Raw genomic sequence first — 24,900 nt, forward strand, 5'->3', positions numbered from 1 at the left:
TGAAGGATTAAGAATTTTTTGCAACCCCTGCTGTTCAGCTCTGATCTGACCTGATTTTCCCCGTTTAGATCTGAGGCACATTTAGACACGAAAATGCCCCATCCTGTGACTTTTGACTTAAGTCACAAGAATAACTCAGTCACACCTGTTCTCTCAGCCTAAAGCCTCTATACCATTTTCACTGAGGACACCGGAAACTAACAGCTCTGTAAAACCTCAAGAAACGTTTGAAACTCCAATATGTGACAAAATGTTCCTTCACTGATTAAATCTCCAAAGAAACAAAAAAACAACAACAAAAAAAACCCAACCATCAGCATCATGATCAGAGCTGCATTCGCTACAAACACTAGTGTGTAAAAAAAAAAACAGCCAGTCCTCGCATCCTCCTTCTTTCCAACCCATCACTCTCTCTCTCTCTCGCTCTCTCCAATCACGGGCTTCGTCACAATCTGCACGAGCACCGCTGCAAAAAGTTGTTTTTCCAGAGGTAAGACTATAATTAATACACGTTATTATTCAAACGACAGTCTTATGTCTTATGTAATACCATATGTATTACCTTGATTATATGACAGCGCGTCAATCCTATCGGCTTAGACCGTAGAAGAGCGCGCCACATGCAAGCATTGTACTCTGGATAAAATCGTGTGGCAGCGATCGCGCGTCGTTCTGTACGCGTGTTTACAAGGAAACGTTTAAAGGAGCTTTTGCAGAATAAAGTGTCACATTAAAGGTAAAAGTAACTAAAGGAGAGCCGAGGAACAGGACGTTTTTCAAGGTAAGACAGCCACGATGAAAGCGAGGGAAGAGAAAATAGTGAATAGTGTGGAAACAAGATCAAGGATGAGATAAAGCAAACTTATAGGTATGTAGAGGGAACGGACTAAATGCTCGACTCAGTCCTTTATAAACAGTCTCTGAGTGTAAGGGATTTATTTTCATCAGCAGAAAATTTCACTTTTATTTCAAATAGACCCATCACAGCTTGACTGATATGTTTCTGCTGTGCTTTGTTAGAGAACAATGTGTTTTATGGCATGTGTAGGATCCGCTGTGCAGGGGGATATACAGAGTGTGGGCTCTCTGGGCAGGAGTCTGGATTTAGATTTCTCTGTCTGAGTATCGAATATTACTCAAGGACGCCAAGTGATCGGGCTCCCCGCATATTAAGTTTCACTTTGCTCCAGCTGGACTTTTTGGTCAATATTAGAATTTAACATTTTTTTTTTATTTCTAAAAGTAAGTTGAACATCATAGTACATAACTCTCTCAAAGCACCAATTTTACTCTAACACTCCTATAAACCAATGCCAGACTTTATGTTTATAAAATAGGAAAATGGGAGTTTGTGTGATTGCATATGGAATTAAGGGCAGGCAGAAAATCATGTCTACAAAGGTAAAATAGTGGCAAAAGCCAGTATATCTGTTATTTGCTTGTAATAATGTGGTGGTGTGTTGTGTGAAATGCAAACAAAAACAAATAAAAACAGACAGGGAGCGAGATTGGAAGAACGAATACTAATTTCTGCAAAGTGCGTCTATTAAATAAGCATTAGGCTGTAAAGACATACGTGTGTGTACAGTATAATAATTATGTAATATATACACAGTAATTGTATGCTGATTTTTCCCCGGACTTGAACTTGATGGTTTGAGATGGTTGCTCCCCTCTGTTGCTGTCATAATCATGACCATTGCTCCAGTGAGCTGCTACAGTTTGTCCACGTTCTTCTTCTGTTCTGTATTCATAGCAGGATTCCCACCATTGCTTGTGTTCCTGATGCAGAGTGTGGCTGATGTGTCCTTGAACTTTCCTCCTCTGTGTTTGTGCTGCCGCCGGCGAGCCCTTTCAACATGTGTTTATCCATGTTGTGCTGCTACTGGAGGAGGCGCCCTCCTAATGCACGCTGTCAGTCTGAAAAAGCAGGTTTATATTCAGGGTTCTGAGTACAAAATAACAATGTCTGATGTTCCTATTTGTGTTTTGATTGCTGTTACTGATTGCAGGCCTCCCAGGGGTCCTGCAGGGCTTTCAAAGGGGGTTAAAAAAAGAAGCAATCAAGATGAATGCTGAGTGCAGTGCACTTCTTCTAATGACCACTAGATGGGCTGTTCATAAACTCACATTGTATTACAGTTTTGATAATACTCTGTCATTTGAAAAGAAGGACAGATTCTGTGGTCTATATACCAAATGTATTTTTGCAGATGAATTTGATATTGACTAAAAAAGGTCGCCTGCAATTTCTATCATGCTGCAATAATTCTGCAATTTACCATTAAATCAGCATGTTTACCTGATGCAGACCTAGATGCAGCTTTCTTATCTTATATGCATAAAAAAAAACAGGAATAATAATCACTAGTATTTTTTTTATTTCACAGACATCCCTAATACTCCACTGTAGGATTTAAATAGATTTTAAAAAGCAAGGGAAAATCAAGGGCTTCATGTACATTAGCTACGTTTCTGGTTATAGATGTTTACATTTCTTGCAATAAAAAAGCTAAACTCATACAAATATTTTACAATAACCTTATAATTTACAGTTTTTGCAATTATTCAAACCGTTCATCTGATTATGTCCCAAAGATCAATATTCATGCTTTTAATGTTTGCAACAGTGACAAGAACTTATCTTCACAAAATGTTACTTCTGGCTAGATGCTTGAAAGATAAGGTGTACAGAGAGGTGCTATTTGGGAGCCTCGCATATCAGCTTGTGCTCATCTGTGAGCATGAAAGCCCGATTCATGGTTCAGGTGTTCTCTTTAGGAATCCAAGAATGAGAGCATAGCATGTAGGTGCTTTTTCTTGTTCTAGGCAGAAGAGATGTTTAAACATGATCAACATTCACACCTTGGCGTTTTCACGAGGACTTTGACTGCAAGTTTAAAGGGTTTCGTGAGCCAAAAATTGTGAGAAGCGATACTAAATTTTTCCTTGTCATTCCCTGGTGGGGGCAGAGGTGTTGAAGAGCTTTAGAGTGTTCTGTACAGTTTTGTCTGGATGGGCTCTTTGCTTACTTGCTGCCACAAAAAAGCTTTGATTTCTGCCGATAATCTTGACTCACTACTTTATGTTAACTTAGAAGAGCCCCTGTAAGCAGCAAAGCCCATGCAGTTTCTTTTGGTAGAGGAAAGAGATTCTTGATACTGAAGAAGCTTCTCGGATGAGAGGTGAAACGTCTTCAAGCAACTCAAAGAAGTCCAGACGCTTTTCTTTCCAAGCTCCTTAGATTTTCGCACCTTAGTCACTGCAGTCAGACCAGTGGATGCAGCTTTGTACTGGTAACGTGTGTTCCCATAACAATGCCAGACAAAGTCATCTGTTTAAAAGACAGACATAGTCTTTTAATTAGCATGTTCACCAACACGATCTTGGTGTTTTCAAACCAGATGTGACGAGCAAGAGATGGATCTGTCTATGCTGGTTAATGACTTGTATGTCACATGTTCTTAACCAATGAGCATGCCCTGGATAATCTTCTGACTTAAAGTGACCAAAATGGACTTAATGTTTTATTCACTGTGACCCAAAATGAGTGACTGAGATCGTGAACTCGTTAGGAAAGTGTTTACAGATGTCAAGTGCCTCCTCCACCCCAGTGGCCATTAAAAGAAATATAGTTCAAGACATTTCACCAGTGGAGAGACCCAGGAGCTACGTCTTTCTCTTATACTGTCTTTTGGGCAGGGTTACAGGGGGGCTGGAGCCTATCCCAGCTACCATGCGGGGTACACCCTGGACAGGTTGCCAGTCTAACGCAGGGCTAACACAGATAGACAGACAACCATTCACACTCACACCTATGAACATGTGAACCTAACCCCACTAACCGCATGCCTTTGGACTGTGAGTGGACTGGAGCACCTGGAGAAAACCCACACAAACATGCAAACTCTACACAGTAAGGCCCCAGACACGTGGTGGAGTCGACCTCAGAACCTTCGTGCTGTGCAGTGCTAACTGTCACACCATCGTCCTGCCCGTGTTCTTTAAGTCAAATTTAAAAAATATCAGGAACAGAGCACAGGTTTTGGAGTTACAAATCAAATACTTTGATACTAGACTTACTAGCCATTCATAAGATCATATTATATATCACTTTTCTAGTATATGTAGATATGCGTGAGGAATGCCAGTGCTGTGTTAGAAGTTGTTTTCAGATAAATGTTAACAACTGTTGTATCTGAACAGAGGACCAGTGTTGTCATTTTCTTGGGAGTGTTCAAATGGGGATTTTTTTTTGGTCAGATGTGCCTCAAGATGTGCTGCTGACTTGAAACAACTCAGCATCCCCTGCTGTGCTGCTGCAGATGTCTCTCATGTGGATTTTAGGTGCCCTGCAGTTTTTGGCAACAGCTTGCATTAAAAAAGCAAAAAAAAAGAAGCAAAACCTGACCCAGTGTCAGTGCCGATGGGGATTTTCACTTCAGGAAGACTCTGCTTGTTGAAATCTAAGGATGTCAGTTCAAGCAGGAAAGCAGCTGCTCTGCCGAAGTGCCCTCGGGCAAGGCATCGCATCTTTCCTCGCTCAGGATCTTTCGGCTTTGAAAGATCCGCTGTATTGTGCATTTCAAAACATGACACAGTGTTAAGCGCGCGTGATTAAGCCGTCGCACCAACGGGAAGAAAGTTGGATGGATGAAACATGCCGAGACACTGTGACCACTGCGCTAATGACTCACACGTCTGTCATCTCTCTTGTGAATGTTCATTCCTCTTGTACTGTATGCAGTCATGTATGACCACCGCGTACCTACACGTGTGCGTTGCTTTCGATAGTGTGTGACATCCCAGCTCCTCTGCACACCAGTGGAATTCAGGGACTTCTTTTTCTTTTTTTTTATCTCAGCAAAATCCTCTCAGCTGTTACATCCAGTCCTCTACTCCACCAACACACACATAAAACACACGCATACACACACGCACACTCGCCAGCTCCACCGTAGACTTTGGAATTCACTGTTGCCATGGCAATGGAATAGAGCACGCTCTCTCGCATTGCCTGTTCTTTTCTATTGCTTTATCTCCCCCCTCTCTCTCGCTCTTCCTCTCTCTCTCTATGTGGAGGCAAACCCGCTTCTCTTGTTTGACATGGGGCTTGTTTTTTGCCGCCGGCATCAGGTTTTGAATGTTTGTTTGTTTATTTGTTTGTTTGTTTTTCAATGACACATGATGCTCATATAGAAAATATGTTTGTGCGGAAGATGTTTCTGTACAGGAGCATCCCCTGCTCTCAAGACTCATGTCACGTTCGTTAATCAAATCCCCCATCTTCCCCACCCCACCTCTCATCTTCTCATCTTCTTCTCTCCTTTCTCTCCCGCATCTTCTCCTGTCCTTTTACTTCCATCCTTCTCTTTCAGTCTTTTCTCTCACTCTCTCTCTCTCTCTCTCTCTCTCTCTCTCTCTCTCTCTCTCTCTCTCTCTCTCTCATCTGCTCTTTACCCCCCCTCCCCTCCCCTCCACCTCTTTCTTGCTTCTCTCAGTAGCTAAGATGACTGCCATGACAATTCAATGAGAAGAGAGGACACAAAGTGAAGTATCCCCTACTTGCTGAAAAGGAGCGACAGAGCGCTCAAGGTAAAAGGAGAAGAGGGGGGAAACGCACGAGAAGAAAAGGCAGAAGATTTAAAAAGAAACTATTAGGAAGAAAAGAACTGGCCGAAGAAGAGCCAGGAAAGAGGCAGGGGCGAGAAAGCGGATAAACGGTGGATGGAGGCGGCTCGGACCGGGGCTACGGAGAGCTCTTCACTGACGAAGAAGAAGAACAGCAGCAGCAGCAGCAGCAGCAGCAGGGGGGAGAGGAGATGGAGGCGAAAGGGAGAAACATGCCCTCAGGTAACACTCACACACACACACACACACACACACACACACACACACACACACACACACACACACACACACACACACACACACACACACACACAAGAACAGGCAAATGTGCGTGTGTTCATACACACACAAACAACCAGATGCACATGTGGATTCTGATGTGCATGAACATGACACCCATGTACATGCACATTCAAGGAATAAGACACACAAACCAGCCTGGATCAGTACAGTCATGCAGGAAACCACCCTCACACACACACACACACACACACACAAGTACAGATGTGTGCAGATGTCTGGATTCAAAAGGCGAGTAGCTTCGATTAATCTGTGCTGGCATTTGTGTAACCAAGCTAAATGTTTGTTCATATTAGGATCAGGGATGACTGAGGGGATTGCTGACATATGAGAAGCTGAGAAAATCCATGCTGCTAAACACAAATTTCATGAATGAACTACACAGCATTTGAAATATTGAAATGATCCATCTGACATTTGACAGTAATTTTAATTTAACAAAGTAACCTTGCTTTGGTCTAATGCCAGAGCCAGTCAGGGTCAAGCAAAGCAAGAATACACAGGCTTGTGTCACTGGATGCAACACAGTTTTTTTATATGTTGAAATATAATTTTTTTTTAAGTGACAATGTTACCTGAACTGCCTTTAGCTCTGCAATCTAAATAATGTCTTTTTTATTATTTTTATTTTTTACTACTAAAGTATTTGTAGGGAAAACTGCACAGGCATAAAGCTAGAGTTTGACAAACATGTTTGATCATCCAGGTGGAAACAGTTCATTCACCAAGCCAAACTGGTTATAATGTGAAAAAGACGTATTTATAGATCTTTACTTAATCGGAAGCTTTCAGATGTCCAGGAAAAAAATGTGTAAATGACAAGTGTGAATATAGAGGAAACCTCTTCCTGCCAGGTTGCTATGTCAGTGTGCTGCGCTCGCAATCTTTCATTCATTTTAGCATCAATCGTCTTATTTAACACAAACAAAAAGTTTAATTTTGAAAGCCAAGACATTTTCATATAAACCACAGAGGGTATCTTCTTATATATTAAAGGATTGAATGCAAGTTATAGAGGCCCAAGATTGTTTTTTGATATTGATACGAAGTTTCAAAACTCAGTAAGTTTTTTTAGGATTTTTTTTTTAATTTAATTGATACCAATGCCTAAACTGATAATTGGTAATTGTCTTTTTTGTTTTGTTTTTTTGAATAATGATTTTAAAATGTAAATTCATTGTAAATATAAACTGTATTAAAAAGCTACTTAACTATTAGTAAATATTACCAATATTGGTTACTAATTGTTAATATTTTTTAATTACATTGTTATCACATTGTGTAATATGTCTTAATAACTTTTTAATGTATTTTATCCGACTCAGTAATAGACTGTAAAAATGTCATTTTGAAGACACTTGTATACAAAACATTTCATACAACATCATGAAGTAATCAATGCCAAGCTGAGAGAACGAGGACATGGACCACAGTCTCCAGGTACCTCCCACCTCACTCTCAAAAACAATTATCATATATCCATAAAATTTCAACTTTATTGTAACCATTTAAATTATGTTTACACATGAATCAGACTTTATTCGTTAGGCATTTATAAATTAGGTGTAACTTTTCAGTAACCATCTAGAAAGTTCTGATGTAGCAAGACAGCCAAAGTTGATGACCAAGTGCACAAAACAACCAAACAATGACAAAGTCAAGAACAACTTTTTCAAATGTTTGTTATCTTAAATACCCTTCGTGTATTTAACGTTGTGCATCACTTTCAGGGTCAAAGTATCAATAGTTTATTGAACAGCTTGATGCACAAACTACCAAAAACGATTGCACTCATTTACACCAGGTCATCATCCAGCAAACGCCTCGTCTATGAGGGGGAAACCCCCACTCAGGACAGCCACGCTTGCCCGGGGGTGTGACCTTGCCAGTCACCCAGTGAAATTTGCCCCTTTAGTGATGCTGGCAAATGATCCATCTCCAGCCGTGTGGATTGTGACTAAGCAGATTTCTTGTAAATCTAGTGGAGTTTTTCTCAGAAGTTTAATGATGTACAAAGGCGCTACAAGCAAGTATATAATTGTAGTAATTCAAAGAGCAGACATAGTTTAACATCTTCAGGTAATTCAATTCAAGTCAATATTGTTTTTATACAGTACCAAATCACAACAGTTGCCTCAGGGCGCTTTATATCATAAGGTAAAGACTCTACAGTAATATAATATCTGGATGTAGAAGGTAAAATATTTTAGAAAATATAAAAAAGTAATGACAATTTTGAACATTAGCCTTGTTTTTACATACTGCTTCACAATTTCTTACAAACTAATTACTAAATAATATTTTATTGCTTAAGAGTAAAGTTTTATTAATTGTTTGTAATTTCTTGTTTGTTTGTTTGTTCCAAAGAAACATTGAAATCCTCCCTTTAACCGATTCACTTAACTCTTTACTCTCTATTACACTATCTTTGAAAATGTAAATAAAATGTTTTCAGTTTATGACTATCATTCAGCAAAGGCAATATGGGCAGATAGCAATATTGGGCCTTTTTATAAATACACGTGTACTGAATAATTATTCTGATTTGTACTGATTTCTTTAAGTAAAATTAAACAGGAAACACTGCGATGCTGGATATTAGCATCACGTTTATAATGTTTATAATGTATTTTTGAACAATTCCTTTCAACTAATCATTAAAAACATGTGACACAATTTAAAAATCAGTGTTAGGCTTTAAACTTATAATGCAAATACAAAATAAAACAATGTCTAATGAGTACGGCATCCAGTGAATAAAAATTTGACAATTTAGTGCAAATTAAAAATTTATTGGTTTTTGTTGGATTGTTATTGCCGCCCCAGTGCCGTGATGTCTTTATGACGCTTACCTTGTGCATATTCAAGCAGGCGGGTCACTTTTGGGGTTAAAATATCAACGATCTCTGTTATTTTTGGGACGTTTGTTGCCATGGAAACCCCCCCCACCGCAGGACAGCTGAATTAGTCAACTAGTTTAAAAGCCCTCAGCGGATTTCGTATTCTCTGTGTGATCGATTGTTTACATTAACCTCTTGTTTGAGATGAATAGAAGCCAAACCTGAAGCGTTGCAGAATCCCAGCACTTTCTCCATTTCAGCTGAAATGGTTAAAATCTGACAGGGGAGCCCCACAGAGGCAGGAACCCTGCTTCCATCCACTTTCATTTATGTTTCCTGAAGCACGACAGATGTGTTGTATCTCAATTTTCCTCTTGTCATCCCTCTCACTGTCCACCTCTGAGCTCAGATTTGTATCTCTTCTCTCCTCTCCACTTGTCTACTTCCCATCTCCTCAGCCACTCTTGTTGTCGCTTATTATAAAAAAAAGTGCACAAAGACTTCTATCTTGCTCTTCGTCTGCATTTGCCCTTTTGTTCTGCACATATTTTCCTCAGATGATCTTCTCATTAACCTAAAAAGACAATTCCTTTCCTCAGGCCTCCTCCAAACCTTGCTCATATTAATACCTTTTATTGTGATTTTCTCTGGAAGTGGTTTGTAGAAAAAGGTCAGAATTTAAATATGACTAGCTCCTGAGATCCCCCGCAGATGTATGAAATGAAGCACTGTCAAACATTATTTTAATTTCTTACCCCATGTATTTGGGTCAATTTTACCTTTCTGTGTTCAGTTTTGGAACAATATTTGTACTTTTGTATTTCCGTTGATTCAGTGAGGTTGGTATTTTGTTCTTAGCTGGTTGCCTGCTGCCAACATTTTTTAACTGCTTCAGGCTGCATGTGTGTGGTTTTTTGATTAAAAATTGCTCCAGTGTGCTCACACAGAATCCAACAGAAAGAGTAAACCCCGTCAGCAGCTCTCACAGGTCCCGTACAGTGGCCCATGAGGGACAGTATTTCTATTAATACATAAATATATTTGACAGTTCAGTGTATGAATTATGAATTACCTGTTTTAGCTTCTCGTTTTAATTTTCATAGGCATTGAGGGTATATTTGAACCACTGAATTGTGATGGAATTAAATGGCTTATACAAGACTGCAGCCATTTGAACATTTAAACACTTAACAGTGGGATTGAACTTTGTATTTTTGGTGTAATTTTGTAATGTTTTTTATGATGACTTTCTAACATACCCTTAGCTGTTTCTTAGTTGTTTCTCTCTCAAATAAGAATAAAGGCAAATTTCCAAAAACAAGACCTTACATCATAAAAGTTATGGATATTAAAAGTCATCAGTTTCAATGTCTATATCAGCTACCGTAAGATCAGGAAGTCATTAAAACAGAGAATTGTATAAAAGGTAGAGACTGTATATAAACAATGACTGTAGCCACCATGACATCACCCACGGGTTTGGATTGTATTTTTAACTCGAGTATTTTAACTGTTGCCATGTTGGTTCTAGAGCCAGGAGTTACCATATTTGGACAAGAGCATATATGCTATCAGGTAACACTAGTATTGGACAAATGCATGGCGTTAGAGTAGTAGTATTACTAAATTTATAGTTGCAATCCTTTATTTTAGTACTGTTGGGTAACTTATCCTACAAGCAAGGCATTTATATTAACAGGAAAATATTCATGGCTCTGTCTGCATCCCAATAATGTCATCGTTTAAACTTGATTAGTATTATGTGTCAGCCCTGCCTTCTCCAGACGGCTGATTTTATTTTCTGTGTTCTTGTCAGACATCAGTTTCCTTCCCCGCCCAGCCATGGTGTGGTGTGAGCGAGGGATCCAGGTGCTGTTGACCACCATGGGAGCTTTTGCAGCTTTTGCACTGATGACAGTGGCTATTGGAACTGACTACTGGCTGTACGCCCGGGCCTTCATCTGCAACAGCACAGCCAACTCATCACAGGAGGACTCCAACAATAAGGACAAGAAGGATCCTGGGGCGCTCACCCACTCTGGCCTCTGGAGGATTTGCTGCCTGGAAGGTACAGTTGGTTGTGTGTCTGTTTGCATATTTGAGACTGTGCGATGCTTTCAGTGCGCTGTGGGATGAATTTTGGTGTGTTTCTCATGTGTTTGTCACCAGAGGGTCTTGGTGAGGTCAGTGTGCTCATGAGACATAAATAGGTGTCTTGTTCAGTAACCCAGCCACATCCACCCACAGTGTCTATGTTGCTCTACTTTTCTCTATTTTATTCATCAGTACATTAGCATTTTGTAATTTGTATAAAGCCGTAGTAGCATATGACTGGTAAGGTGCAAGGTGCAAGAATTAGAAGTTGCTGCCTGCTTGGCTTGATTATAATGACATTTATACTATAAATAATATAGCCACATTTTATTGCATTACATCTGTTGAACAAATTACATCTATAGACCCTAACTGCAGTTTGGTTTCTGCTCGAGTGAATAAAGCTCCACAGTTTGGACCACAGACAAAACAATTTGGTCCGGGGTGTGCAGGCCGTGTAGGACATGCTATTAACCTGCTTCAGCCACACATGTTGTACACCTCCACCCCACCTCTTCTTTTATGCTCTGTCTGACTCGATCAATATATCTGTTTTTACTGGTGCTGTTCTACTCTCTTCTGAACGGCGCTCTCACTGCTGCTCTAACTGTCTTCATGTAGGCTCATGGAAGTGCAGCAAAGTCCCAGAACAAAACTGCCAAATATAATCGCCTTCTGATGGAAATAGCAATCTTCTGTTGACTAAAGTATTAAATTTGTAATTAATAAAAAAAACCGATTAGATTAACGATTACATTTTTTGTTTTGATTTAGGCAGAAAAAGCACCCTCGTCACAGTTCAGGGAAGACTGTTGTTTTGATAATAAACTCTTCATTTTAAGTCAAAGCTGGCTATTCCCATATTAAAGCAGAGCATGACGCCAGTGCCTGAACATAATTATAACAACATTTTAAATGTAGTAATCTAGATTGTGTGTTAAGATGCAGTTGCAAGGCTATAAAGTTCCCGCTCATTTACATTGTGTGAATATAGTGGATGTAGAAGCTATTACTGTATGCTATAGGATGCTCATGAATGTAACCAGAGACCACAGAGCATCCTGTTGTCACCTGTTCACAGTGCAGAACACCGATAACACCAATGTCAGATTATCTGAGATATTAAGAGATGAGCAGCTGTTGCTGTGCCTACAATGGATAATATTTTATTTAAATATGATAGCAATGAAAATAAAAAGTATTTGTGTTTTTCACATTTCAGATTCTACACATCCTAAACCTTCAATATAAAAGTCATTATATTATCAAGTCAGTAAATGCCTTCTTTCATTTTCAGGTTTAAGTGTAATGTTCAAAAAGCAACAGACAAGAATTAAAAGGCCAAACCGTCTCAGAGCATCTTTGTAGCAGGAACTCACATCTGACGTGGAAGTTTAGGAGCTGTTTTAGCTATTTTGTCTTGTCAGATGCGTCAGAGGAACTGCTTTTGTTGCTGCCTTGCATATTTTTTTCTTCTTTCTTTGAAGATAGCAAGCAGATTTCTACCAGTGTATTGACAGCTGGGTTCATTTGTGTATTTTCTTCTCTTTTTAACCGAGTTCCTGATACTTTGCATGTTAATAATTTAATATGGTCTGCCCTGAAAAGGTATAAATTTGCTTAAGGCTTTTTATAACTTCTTTCTGTTTTTGTGTGTGTGAAATGAGCTTTTTACTGCTTTTACCCTCCGGGATACACAGGTATCTCTTTTTCTCTCCTGATGTTAATTTTGTCCATGCAATGCACAAATACCTGTCAAGGTAAACAACCGTTGTGTGTCAAGAAGAAACACAAGCTTATAAAACAGTTTGTACACCAGGAGGGCTGCTGGGCTGCTGTCTTTAGTAATAATATGGAGGAATATTTTTAGCATCTTAGCCTGGCACACAATTAACACCAAGGCCCCAGAACAATGCGCCGTATAGGCAGGAGGAAAACGATACATAGTGCTTGTGTTTCAGAGAAAATTACAGCTTACAACTGTTGATTTTCTTTTTTTCTTGGTTGAACCCAGACAATAAATCATATAAATGCAAATAGCTGCCCCACCCCCCATCATTATTATTTTCTGGCCTATAAAGGGTGATTGTTAAAATTATCCAACCATCCAATGCCAGTCCAAAAACAGCAACTATGCTGCACAAACCTTTTGCTGTTATTTCGGCTTAAAGTACACAAAACCCCCACACAATAATACAATACTATTCCACTTTATTTTCATAGTACCAATTAACAGCAACAGTCACCACAAGGGGATTTATATATTAAAGTAAAGATCCTATAATATTAGAAAGAAACCCCAACAGCCACATGAACACATGAACAAGCACTTGGTGACAGTGGGAAGGAAAATCTACCTTTAAACAGCAAGAAACCTCCAGCAGAATCAAGCTTGGAGAGGGGGTCCACAATTCCCTATGAAAGGTTTGGGGTGAGGGGGAAAGAGAATAAGAAGAAAACATAGCAATGTATAGGTAGCATATGTGACATGACTCAAGTTATGGTTTTGCTTTTTTGTTGTTGTTGTTGTTGCAAACATTTAGGGCATATGTCTTTTGCTGTGTCATTGGGCCATTTGTCTTAATATCTCTCACCTTACTGGCCTTTGTGATCTTCTTGATTTTCATTTCTCTCTCACTCTATTCATGCATATATATACATGTATCTATATATTTATATCTATATATTTATATCTTTATCTATCTATCTTTATATATAGATATATAGATATATATCTATATATTAACCTTTTTCTTCCTGGTTTGTCCCCATTTTTTAAAATTTCTTTTTTCTTCTTCTTTTTTGTTCCCATGTCTGTCTTCCTCTTTTCTGGCTTTTACCTTTGTTATTTACTGTTTTGGTGCATTCTGTCTTTATGTCTTCGTGGGATTTCTTCTTTGACCTTCATCATCTTCTCCCCCTCTTCTTCTTCTCTGTCTTTTTTCAGGTTTGAAGAGGGGTGTGTGTTCCCAGATCAATCATTTCCCAGACGACGCAGACTATGACCAAGATGCTGCAGAGTATCTGCTGCGTGAGTGACACACACACACACACATACACACACTGTCTTAGAAATACACAATGCACACAAACATTAAGAGAGACATTAGATAACCATACACTAGCAAACAGAACTGCACACACTACAGTCTCCATCACATGCGGATAGAAAGGACAGAAGGGGATGGTGGGCGGATATCAATGCACGGATGTCAGATTCAAGCGAAGCGTTCCTGAAGGTGTGTGTAAGTGTCTGTACAGAGTGTGCATGTGTGTATAAATGCCCAGGTGCATGGGGTTGGGAGTCTGGGGGTGTGCAGAAAGCTGCTGTTTTTTTCACAGAGGAATTGAAAGAACAGCCTTCACTAATGGATTATTTTCAGCTCAGGATTCTGGTTTCACATCCTGCCTCCATTGTGATAGCAGATTCTGCTTCGCACAGCCTGAACCTTTTTGGTTTACAACGCATATGTTCCAGCTTTATACGTTATGTAAAGACATCTATTTCTGTGACAGGTGCAGTGATACTATCTGAAATTCTCCTGTCTGCTTTTCTGCACTTCACAGTCTTTTTTATTCGTTTTTTAATAATTGAAACTATTTTAAATTTAGAGTGAATGACAGTCCTGAGAGATATTAGATGGGTTTGTTTTCTTTAGTTTCATCTAAGTTTCAATAACAACCCTATTTAATGAGAAAGGCCTGAGATGCTGGCCTGCCACAGGCTGGCGACCTGTCCAGGGTGTACACCGCCTCTCGCCCTGTGGTAGCTGGCATAGAGATTGATGGATAGCCATTTGAGTGCAGTGAAGTCATTGTCATGTTCAAGATGATTTGAGCTTTGTGACCTTGTGCATTATTGTGCTGGAAGCAGCAGTCAGAAGATGGGTACAGTGTGGTCCTAAAGAAGTGGACATGGTCAGCAATCATCCTCCGATAGATGGTGGTGTTGAAATTAGGCTTAGTTGGTACAAAGTGTCCATTTCCTGTTTGTAGCTGACAGCAGTGGCACCCAGTGTGGCCTTCTGCTGCTGTTTCAAGGTTGTGTGTCAGATATGCTCTGCTGCATACCTGGGTTTTAGCGAGTGGTTATTTGAATTACTCAGCTCACCTTTTCACCCAGAGATCTGCTGCTCACACCTCATCTTTGAGATTGTCGTGTGGGAAAATCCCAAATGACCAGCAGTTTCTCAAAAGTTCAAACCAGCCCATCTGGAGCCAATAATCATGAAATATTCTTGTGGTATGTGTGTCACTGATTAGATATTTGTATTAACAAGCAGCTGATACATAACGTGGCCAGTGAGTTTAATTTATTTTACCCAGAAACACAGCTCAACCAGTGAAATTGTGTCTGTGGCCAAAAAAGAGGTTATATCATGCTTATGTAGCAGATGGTGAGCTGATGGCGTTTTTTCCTTAAAAAATAGCAGTCTACACAGATTCTCTTAGAAATATTGGACTTATTATTGCAACGAAACCATCAACCATCAAATGTGGCTATACTGGCGCCTAAGAAATGATCTTGTTTTAAAAACATGTGTCTGGAGTTGAAGGTTTAAGGGATTTAACTGTGTAACGTTGAGGTATGGCGACTTCAGTTTTGCAGTTGTTTCACATCTGTCACTCCCTGATTCTGTTTCTTTTTACTGGCTTTTTACTTTCACTCGCTGATTTGGAACAATTACTTATTAGGTTTAGGAAAAGAGTGTGATTGGAATTAAAAGGGTTAAGCACCAACTCTTTAATGAGCTGGAAAAACCCAAAGGCATATATCTGTTTGGTTGTTTTTAGACAATATTTGATTGGTTGTGTGTTTAGTTTTGAAATGGTTGTAATCAGAGAGCCACACATTAACTCCATGCACACAGACAACCACCAGTGTTTTCAAAGTAAAACACAATTTATATTCTTACTTGTGTTTCTCTTTTCATATCATCCTAGTGTATCTGTTGTTTCCCTGTCTCCACCTGTCTTTGTCTTTCTTTATCCCCTTTTATTTAGTTTTGCCTGTTTTTGTTTCCTTTTGTTGAGTCCACTCACCACCATTACTGCAGGTACATTTTTGTCTTGTTTCATTGTGTGTTGCATGATGATTTTATTTATTTATTTATTTATTTTTTGAATGTCATGAGGAACAACAATCATCCCTTTGCCCTTTTAATGTCAGGCATTTCAGCATGTTCAGAAAGTATTCACTGTTAGTTTTTAGAATCGTTAGCAATTCAGTTTACATTTAGTTAGTTGGTATCATTAACACTAATTTTCATGCAAAATGAAATATCAATAGTTTACATTCATTTCTAACAAATAGAACTATATGCATGAGCCGTTATGCAATTGCAGGTTTGCAAAAATCGCACCAACAATTTATCATAATCCATGTTTTTTTCCCAAAGAGGTGAACGTTGCTCACATGTGCGTTTGACTTGTTAAAAAAATGAGACGTGAAATTTAACGTGCATGTCTGACAGAAGCTTCTGTGAATGAATGGTTATCACAGCATTTTTCTTTTACCTTCAGCTCAGAGGCAAAGCTTTAGAAGTCACCTTGAAAATGTGAAAGCTCTGCTTTTCCACATATTCCTGCCTGAGATGGAGCTTTTCATCTTCTATAACGTCTCTCTGTTATCACTTCTGTTTATAGCTATGAAGCATCTGCAGAAGGATATGCTGAAAAGGATTTTTATATAATTTGGCCTTTTCCAGCAAAATTGCCGATTGTGCACTCTTGCTGAGGAGCTGTGGCTACTGTATTTGTAACAAAGAATTATTCATTAAGTTTCAATTTACAGTGTAAAAATCATCATGTTCCCCATAACTTTTATTATCTCACATTTTGAAAAGAAAAAAATAGCTTTCTTCTCTAGTTTTAAGACGACATGCCATCTAACTATTTTTATTTAGTCTTGGAAAAACTCGGGGACTCGAAAGACATTATGTGCCATATAAAATATAATGTAGGAAACATATAAAAAGACATCTGCTGTTCCACAGCCAATTTGTAGTGTCAGCTGTGCCAAGCCTTGGTAACACTTTTATTCCTCAGAAGTGTCACAAGGCTGTTAACTTTGCACCTTCAAGTGGTGTTGAACCTCAAGAAGAAAACGCATTAATGAACCACTATTAGAAAAGTACAGACTCAGTCGTATATCAGATTCAAGTGCACAGACTGTAAACAGCAGCACTGCAGCCAAAACAATGATGCTCTCATCTGCTGTCTCGTGCAGGTGTGGTGAGAGCTTCCAGCATCTTCCCCATCCTCAGTGCCATATTGCTTCTTCTGGGTGGAGTGTGTGTCGCTTCCAGCGGATTCTATAAAAGCAAAAGGAACATTATTCTCGGTGGTGGGATTCTCTTTGTAGCTGCAGGTAAGACTGCAGCTTTACTGTGGTTTGGGAAAAGAAATCTATATTTCCAGTCAGAGTTTGAAAAGAAGATTTTGTTTGAAGGTATGTTTGCTACATTTTTTATTAACACTAAAATGGGCAGTTTGTATTTTACCCCGGCTGACTTTGTAATCCCTAACAGATACAGTGTCCTTAAAATCTCTGTATTCTGTTACTAAAAAGAATTTCTGAACACTTAGATGCTTCTTTTTTTATTATATTCATGTAGCATGAGCCATGAAACACGACCTAGCATATACATTATACAGCTTAAGATAATCTGCAGTGCCCATGCCAGGATGAACCTATATCTATCAGTCGTAGAGTTAGATTAATCTCCTTATGTATGATGTGCAGATTGACTGTCATACTGTGCATGCCTCTTCTCAGTGTAATTGAGAGGAAGCACTTCCAGAAAGCCTGTCTGCAAAACAATTTAATGAACCAGCAGGTTAATTTGACTCAGAGGAGCACTTGTATCTCTCTTGTATCTTTCTTTAGGCCTCAGCAACATCATTGGAGTGATCGTGTACATCTCAGCAGCACTGAGCGACATCTCCCCCAAGAAGGATGAGGATAAGAAGTGGCATTATTCCTACGGCTGGTCATTCTACTTTGGCGGTCTGTCCTTCATCCTGGCCGAGATGGTCGGCGTGCTCGCTGTCAATATCTACATCGAGAAGAACAAGGAGCTCCGTTGCCGCTCTCGCACTGACCTCTTCAAGAGCACAACGCACGCCATGCTTCGTCTGCCCAGCTACCGTTTCAGACGGCGCTCGCGCTCCAGCTCACGCTCCACTGACCCGCCGCGTTCGCAGGAGACCTCGCCCGTTGGAGCTTCCAAGACCTTCAGCTTGCCACCATCTGCACCGCCATTCTCTGTGGCCACTCTGCCCAACCCCCACCACACCAGCAGCAGTGGGAGCGGAGGAGGTGGAGACATCTCCATGTACACCCTCTCAAGGGACTCCAAGCTAGGCAGCCTCGGAGGAGGTGCCCCACCTCTCTATGGCACGGTGGACCGTGCCACGCTCTACCAGCTCCACAACTACTTCCCAAAAGATTCCAGTGGCAGTGGCAGTGGCAGCGGTGGAGGAGGAGGAGGAGGAGGAGCAGTGATAAGCAGCAGTACGCTCCCTTCCCACTCCAAGTCCAACTTGGCAGCAGCGGCAGCTGTAGCCCAGAACGCAGCACCGCTGAATACCTCCACATCAGCTGCTCCGACCACCCAGCCAGCCCCGATATCTACAGCCACCATGGAGCGGGACAGGGGCAACGTGGGAACCCTGGACCGACTGACAGCCAAAAGGGACCGGGATAGCAACTCAGATACACTAAACAGGAAAACGACACCAGTTTAAACTCAGAGAGAGAGGAGAGGAGAAATAGAGATGGAATTTAGAGAGGAAGAGTAGGGCTGTAAATGTGTGGGTGGCACGTCAACAATAAGGTTTCTGTCCTTGAGCCTGAGGTATCGAGCTGCCATAAATATTATAAACAGTCATCAAACATCTGATGCTAAGAGCAAATTCATGACAGCCGCCTTAAAAATTGTCATGACTTTGAAACCTGTTTTGTTAATTGCACAGCAGGGGTACAGTGGCGGATTCGGGAAATGTTTCTTTTCTCTGTTTTTTATTCCTGAATTACTCACTAAATCATAGAGATACAAAACTCCCAGATGTGTAATAAAACAGCCTCCCAATGCAGCAGTTAGGTGCCTTGCCGAGGAGGCAGGGGAACGCTTTCATTATTTATTTCCCTTATCTCAGTTTTGTCAGTTTCTACAAGGACATCTTTTTAAATCCTGAAAGAAACAGTAAAGGAAGCTTTGATGATTATAAACCCCACTTACAAATCACTAATTTGTACACATCTTAGATCGGATTGGCCTTAAATCTACATTTTCTTTTCACAAAGCAAGACACAGAGTCCTTGCTTTTTGGTATTCTAAACTTTGCAACACTTTTTAACATAATAATTAAATTATAAAGTGGCCAGATGGTACAAGTCACAATTCTTTCTTCCATTTCTGTTTTAAAAGGACGAGAGCGTCACAGACGGGTACATTCTGCCAAGTAACAAGCTGCTCAGTGACAAGTTGACTGCCAATTGAAGGTCAACAGTAGCTCCTTAACCTCTGGACCCGAGAGAGAGCGACCTCAGCCATATCTAACGTAGATCAGAGGAGGCTGCCGCACTGTGAGCCTGATTATTTTTCACTGTGTGTCAAAGGTATTTACAGTGACAGATGGGCATTCACCACAGTTCTAAGGAAAGGAACAGCCATGGACTTAAAGCTTTAGTCTTAACGCCTCCATTACTCCACTACCAGCTGTCGCAGTAAGATACGGCAACATGATCGTTTGAGCAAGTAACTTATTTTGGCATCAAATCTTTCTAGTATTTGTTTAAACGGAAAGATTTGCGTTTCCCAAAGTGTTGCCCACAATTCTTAAACCATTGGAAAACTTTATAAAATGTAAATAAAAAACAGGAAGGAAACGAGGCAAATCTCATAAATAGATATTTTACTCACACATATTAAATGTTTAAACTGAGAAAAATCTGTCATTTTGAAATTGATGGAAGCAGTATGTCTCGAAAAAGCTGGGTCATTCCCATGTTTGTGTGCATCATCCTCTCTTACAATATTAGACGTAGGAATGCTGTTCTACATCTAATGTTGGATCCTAGTGACTCAAGTCCTGGGTCTCCTTTGTTGTGATGTCATGATGCGTCAGTTTTTTGTTTTGTTTTCCAGTTGGGAAATTCAAGTTGGGAGTTCAAGACATGAACTCCTCTGTGGTTTAGCATCTGGTTGGAAGCTTATGTTGCTCTAAAATCTGCATTAGTGCCAGTCTTTTTGCACTCCCTTTTTAACTGAACACTAACAGCAAGCCAGATGGTTACTTTCCCCTTTAGTCTGGAGGATGCCATGTCCTTGTTTTCCAAAAAGAAATTTTACATTTCAATTTATTTGACCACTCAGTTTTCCACTTGGTCCCTTTTAAATGAGCATTGGCCAAGAGAAGTTGACATGATCTAAGCTTGCTTGACAGAGATTTAACCTGTGTTTGTGGACGGCACACTGATCTGTGTTTGCGCACAATGATTCCTAGATGTGTTCCTGAGCACATCCAAGGATTTTCATGACAAATTCATGCTTGCTTTTAAAGCAGTGCTCTGCGAGGGCCCAGAGAGCACAGTCGCCCCGTATTGATTTTTTGCCTTGTTGTGCACAGATTTCCCAAGAGTATCTGAAAGTTTTGATGATATTATGTAGCGCAGACGATGAGTCATCAAAGTCTTTGCAGTTTTGTGCTGAGGAACATTATTCGGATATTGTAACCCTACATGTCTAAGCTTTTTATTTTTACTCAGGTTACTGACCTGATGTGAATTAACCTAATTAGCCCCTCCACCTGTTTCTTTTTAATAATCCTCACTTTTCCAGGTATTTGTTGCTCCCATCCCAGTTTTTTGAGACATGTTGTTGCCACTAAATTCCAAATCTATTTTCCAGGAAATAGTAAAATGTCACTTTTTAACAGTTGATATATTTTCTGTGTTCTATTATGAATAAGATATAGTTTTATGAGATTTGAGTATTACTATATTCTATTTTTACTTACACAATGCATATTTGGCACATCTTTTTTCAAACATAAAAAAAATGTGTCCAATTTACTATTTTGAAAATTAATTTGCACAGACAGCGCTTCCCTTCTCATGCTTCCCCAACAGCAGACTCAGTATATCTTTCAGCTGCCTCTCCAGAGAACCTCTCATTGTTACATTGTTACAATCTTAGATTGACATTAGTCTGCTCTGGAGACCAACAGAGAAAATGCTGGAGAGACACCATAATACAATAGACTTTAATTTATTTGCCATAATTGCCAGTTAATAAGGGAAGAGCCAAAAATAACTTTATTTTTAAAAATAAGACAACAATAAGGAAGTGATAACCATGGTTAAAGTTGGAACATAATCACCATCACTCACTCACTTACATCTTCCTGCTCATGATTCATGGTCATTTTGTCATCTGGCAGTGGAAACATTGTTGGATGCCATTTGAAATTTGAAAGCGCTCGTAGAGCTGGACGTTTATGCACTTTATGTGTGTTTTTAAATGAGTAAAACTGATTCCAGGGTTTGTATGACTGCTTATGATAACGATTTGATACCGAAGGCTCCAAGGCAGTATCTGTTGAATGTCCCGCAAAGGGCTGCAAAAACCAAGGACATGGTGGGGTTCAATTCAGTTTACACTCAGGGGATGGAGATTTAGTTAGAATCAGAAGTTACAAATTACTCTAATATAAGAGATCAGCCATTTTACTCAATATTTAAAAGTGAGCAAAGCAAAAAACGTTCTAACCATTCAGTCAGATTTGAAGTAAAAGCCTATTTTTGAGGGGGTTTATGAAATGTTGCCTGAGATTTCTAAGAGGAAAATTCTACAGCGAGACATGTACCACATAACATGTGCTCTAAATCTGATTACTGGACTGATATGTAAAAGTCAGACTGCACTTCTGAATCAGCTGCGTTTGAAAATGAATTCAACCCAACCCCGGTGACAGAAAGTCGGAGGAAGAGGGAAAGAGAAACGAGCGCGCACACCAGCTTCCGTTCCTCTTCCCTCGGTCTCTTTATTAGCTATAACTATATACTATTTCTGAAACTAGAATAATAAATGTATTATTGAGTATATTATCAACCCATTCACTAAAACAAAAGCACATAATGTCTGTAAATAGTAATCTTTGGGTTGTCTTTTCATTCTGAGTGATTATCATCTCTAGGTTACATGAGATTGTAACTCCTTGAATATTATTATCATGTTGCTGGTGTTTCTATGATCGTAATGGTTATTGCAGGGTATACATTTTTTTGTAATATTTTTATATTCGTTTCGATGACTTTTTATTTTTCTTTCTCTTGCTTATGTACACTAACAGTCAGTGGTGTCACGTGGAAAGCATGTGAACAAAAGTGAGAGGGTGTGTAAATTCATTTATATATCATCTTATTCATTTTATCAGCTTTGATTTGTTCGGGGAAAGTTGACTGAGCATGCATGCTCTGTTTCAGCAACACCCTGCTTCACCCTCACAACGCTGGAACTGGAAGCTGGCCGATAAAAGCCTCCCTGTTGGGTCAGTTTAGGAGTGGCTCCCCTGGGACAATTGGGTGTTATGTGCCTTGCTCAGGGGCACGTCAGTATTTGAAAGAAAGTAATTTTTCTTTTCTAACCATTCTACATATAACTAGACAACTTTCTGGACCACAGTTTGTTTGTTATTTTTGCTGTTGTTGTTGTTGTTTTTTACCCAGTTGTCACTTTGAATGTGTATAATCTTTTTAGTGTAAATGTTTTTTTCTATTCTGTTTACATGTAATTAATTCTTCCGTTGTCTTTTAGAGAAATATTTTTGAAACGTTTGTCTTATTTGCGAATAAGGTTGGGCAACTGGATCAATAGGCCCATATAACCCGTCAGCTGTTTATTATTTATGTCATTTAGTTTTTCTAATTTAGTGGTCTGCCTCTATGAAAATTCAGTTTGGCAAGACGTCGAGGTGTAAATCACAGTTACAATTAGCAGCGTTAGGATGTTCGCGTTTATTTTCTTGAGAGTGAGTTGTCATGGAGACCTGACATTATATGGTAGTGATGGCGCTGCAGAATGTCGAGTTCCTGTGAAAGTCTTTATTGTCCGACAACTTTCCAAGCTAACAAGTGATTCCAGAGCTATGCTATGTAAGCTAGCTGCATGTTGCACATCAGTACATTATAGTTTTCTGCACCTGATCACTTAAAAACCCTTTCAGAACCTGAAAGGTATCCTGCTTCATTTGGGTCTAACAGCTTGCAAATTTAGTCCAGTTTAAAATAATTCTCATAGCTATTTTGTTTGGGGTTTTTTGGCAGTGAACAAGAGTGTGTGCAGCTAGGGGGAGAAGTGGCTGCTGCATACACGCCCATCCTGTATAATATAAAGGCAACTGCTGATTGTTGGACTGACGATGGCCAGCTGGCAGATTTTACCACGTCGCCCGGCCCTGTTTCCTAATGTTAGATTTTTCTTTGGTGTTTTCTCTTTCTCTAAACTATTTTACTCTCCTTCCATTTTATTCTTCTATAACCCTGATCCTCATTTCTCTCCGTCATCATTTTGTCTTCATTTCGTTGTAGGAAATGAATTGATGTTTTACTTTCTAAACATTACCAACGTAGCCTAATAATCAGTGTTTTTAATGTTCTGACTAGTGTATAACTGTAAGCGATAGACTTTATATTAATCTATTTATTTTGGTGGTGGTATGTATAGATATTCTTAATGTTATATTGTTTCAGAGTTCCTACACCTGTAACTTTGGGCTATAAAAGGCTTTATGCCTGCCTGTGACATATGCTCAGTAGCCTAAGTGCTGGCAAAGTAAATGTGGTCTGTGTTGGTGCTGTCTATGGTTTTTACACAATAATCTTTGAGTACAACAAACTACATCTTTGTTACAGAACTAAATCGACTCTAGAGCACGTCCTAATCTTGTAGTTTTGCTTTCTGCAAAATGTTTATGAAAACATGCTCAAAAGCAGAGATCTCGTTCTTTCGTTTTCAATTCATGTCCTGATGTGAAAGCCATTTTAAAGCCAGCGTGAGTCACCAGGTTCTTTTCCCAACACCTAGGCTGCTGACACAAGTCAAACATGAAGCTCTTCAGATGGAAAACTAGTAAATTTCCACTCAGCAGACTGATACACGGAAGGAACAATATGGAAAAGGGGAAGCAATACAATACAATATACTGATCCTCATTGGTAAAGACAAAAAATATAAGGTATATATAAATATATACATATATAAATATATAGATATATTCAATAAAGTTCTCTATGAAAAATGGTAGCGTCTTGTGCATTCTTGAGTGCAAATAAAATTCAAGGTATTATTGTTGAACTTGGTTAAACTGATTATCTGTTCCCGTACATGTGCATCATTGTCCTTTTTTTCACCACAGCCAATATGACTGTGGAACTATAGTACAGTATTTAATTTATTATTTCATGTTATTTATTATTGTTTAATTTGGCTTTCAAACACCCAGACAAAAAGCTTAATATTAAAGTTAAAAAATCAGAGTAAAAATCAAAGCAAAAAAATTGTAAAACCATGGGAGTCAAAAGCTTGGGGAAACATTTTTGCTTCTTTTATGCTTGGAAATGTATTAGACTTAATTAATATCTTGTTTACTAACTAAACTTGTTGAAGAATTGTAACATTTTGTCCCATTTGTTTATCACAGACTGGAAAAATAGGCTCATTTATAGCATCTACCTTTTCAGTCTGTAATGCAAATGTGGTAATTCTTTGTGCTAAATGATATAATGCTACTGCATGACACAGAAGGTGTCCACACCAAATCCAACGTGATGAAAAGCAAAGTTTAAGCAGCGATTTGCAAGTAATTCCAAGCACTGTGGGATAATACCTGAAGCACAGCTAAGGGATTAATGGGAAAGGTGATCAGCTAGGATTGCCTTCAGGAAAGGTGAAATAATGTCGGTAGATGAGAAGGCCCTTGTCATATTTTTCTAAGATCTCACTTTTGTGTCTTTCTTGCCTCCAAAGTT

At 39.3% G+C, this 24,900-nt stretch overlaps 1 protein-coding gene across 1 annotated transcript; it reads left to right on the plus strand.

The window, feature by feature from the left end:
* Nucleotides 1-436: 436 nt before the first annotated feature.
* cacng8a (calcium channel, voltage-dependent, gamma subunit 8a) lies at nucleotides 437-24,053 on the plus strand. The gene is made up of 6 exons (XM_080863286.1): nucleotides 437-490; nucleotides 5,502-5,853; nucleotides 10,588-10,839; nucleotides 13,813-13,896; nucleotides 17,095-17,235; nucleotides 17,755-24,053. Exons 2-6 carry the CDS (start codon nucleotides 5,823-5,825, stop codon nucleotides 18,612-18,614), a joined length of 1,368 nt encoding a protein of 455 aa, XP_080719412.1. The 5' UTR covers nucleotides 437-490; nucleotides 5,502-5,822; the 3' UTR covers nucleotides 18,615-24,053.
* The last annotated feature ends 847 nt before the right edge of the window (nucleotides 24,054-24,900 follow it).

Source organism: Rhamphochromis sp. 'chilingali' (genome assembly GCF_963969265.1).
Source record: "Rhamphochromis sp. 'chilingali' genome assembly, chromosome: 17".
Lineage (NCBI taxonomy): Eukaryota > Metazoa > Chordata > Actinopteri > Cichliformes > Cichlidae > Rhamphochromis > Rhamphochromis sp. 'chilingali'.

Bases quoted from the DNA above. Each gene is read 5' to 3' on its own strand.
- cacng8a (XM_080863286.1), top strand. From the start codon at position 5,823: ATGGAGGCGAAAGGGAGAAACATGCCCTCAG. The intron at 10,840-13,812 runs GTACAGTTGGTT...GTCTTTTTTCAG, and splicing joins GAGGATTTGCTGCCTGGAAG to GTTTGAAGAGGGGTGTGTGT. The intron at 13,897-17,094 runs GTGAGTGACACA...TGTCTCGTGCAG, and splicing joins TGCTGCAGAGTATCTGCTGC to GTGTGGTGAGAGCTTCCAGC.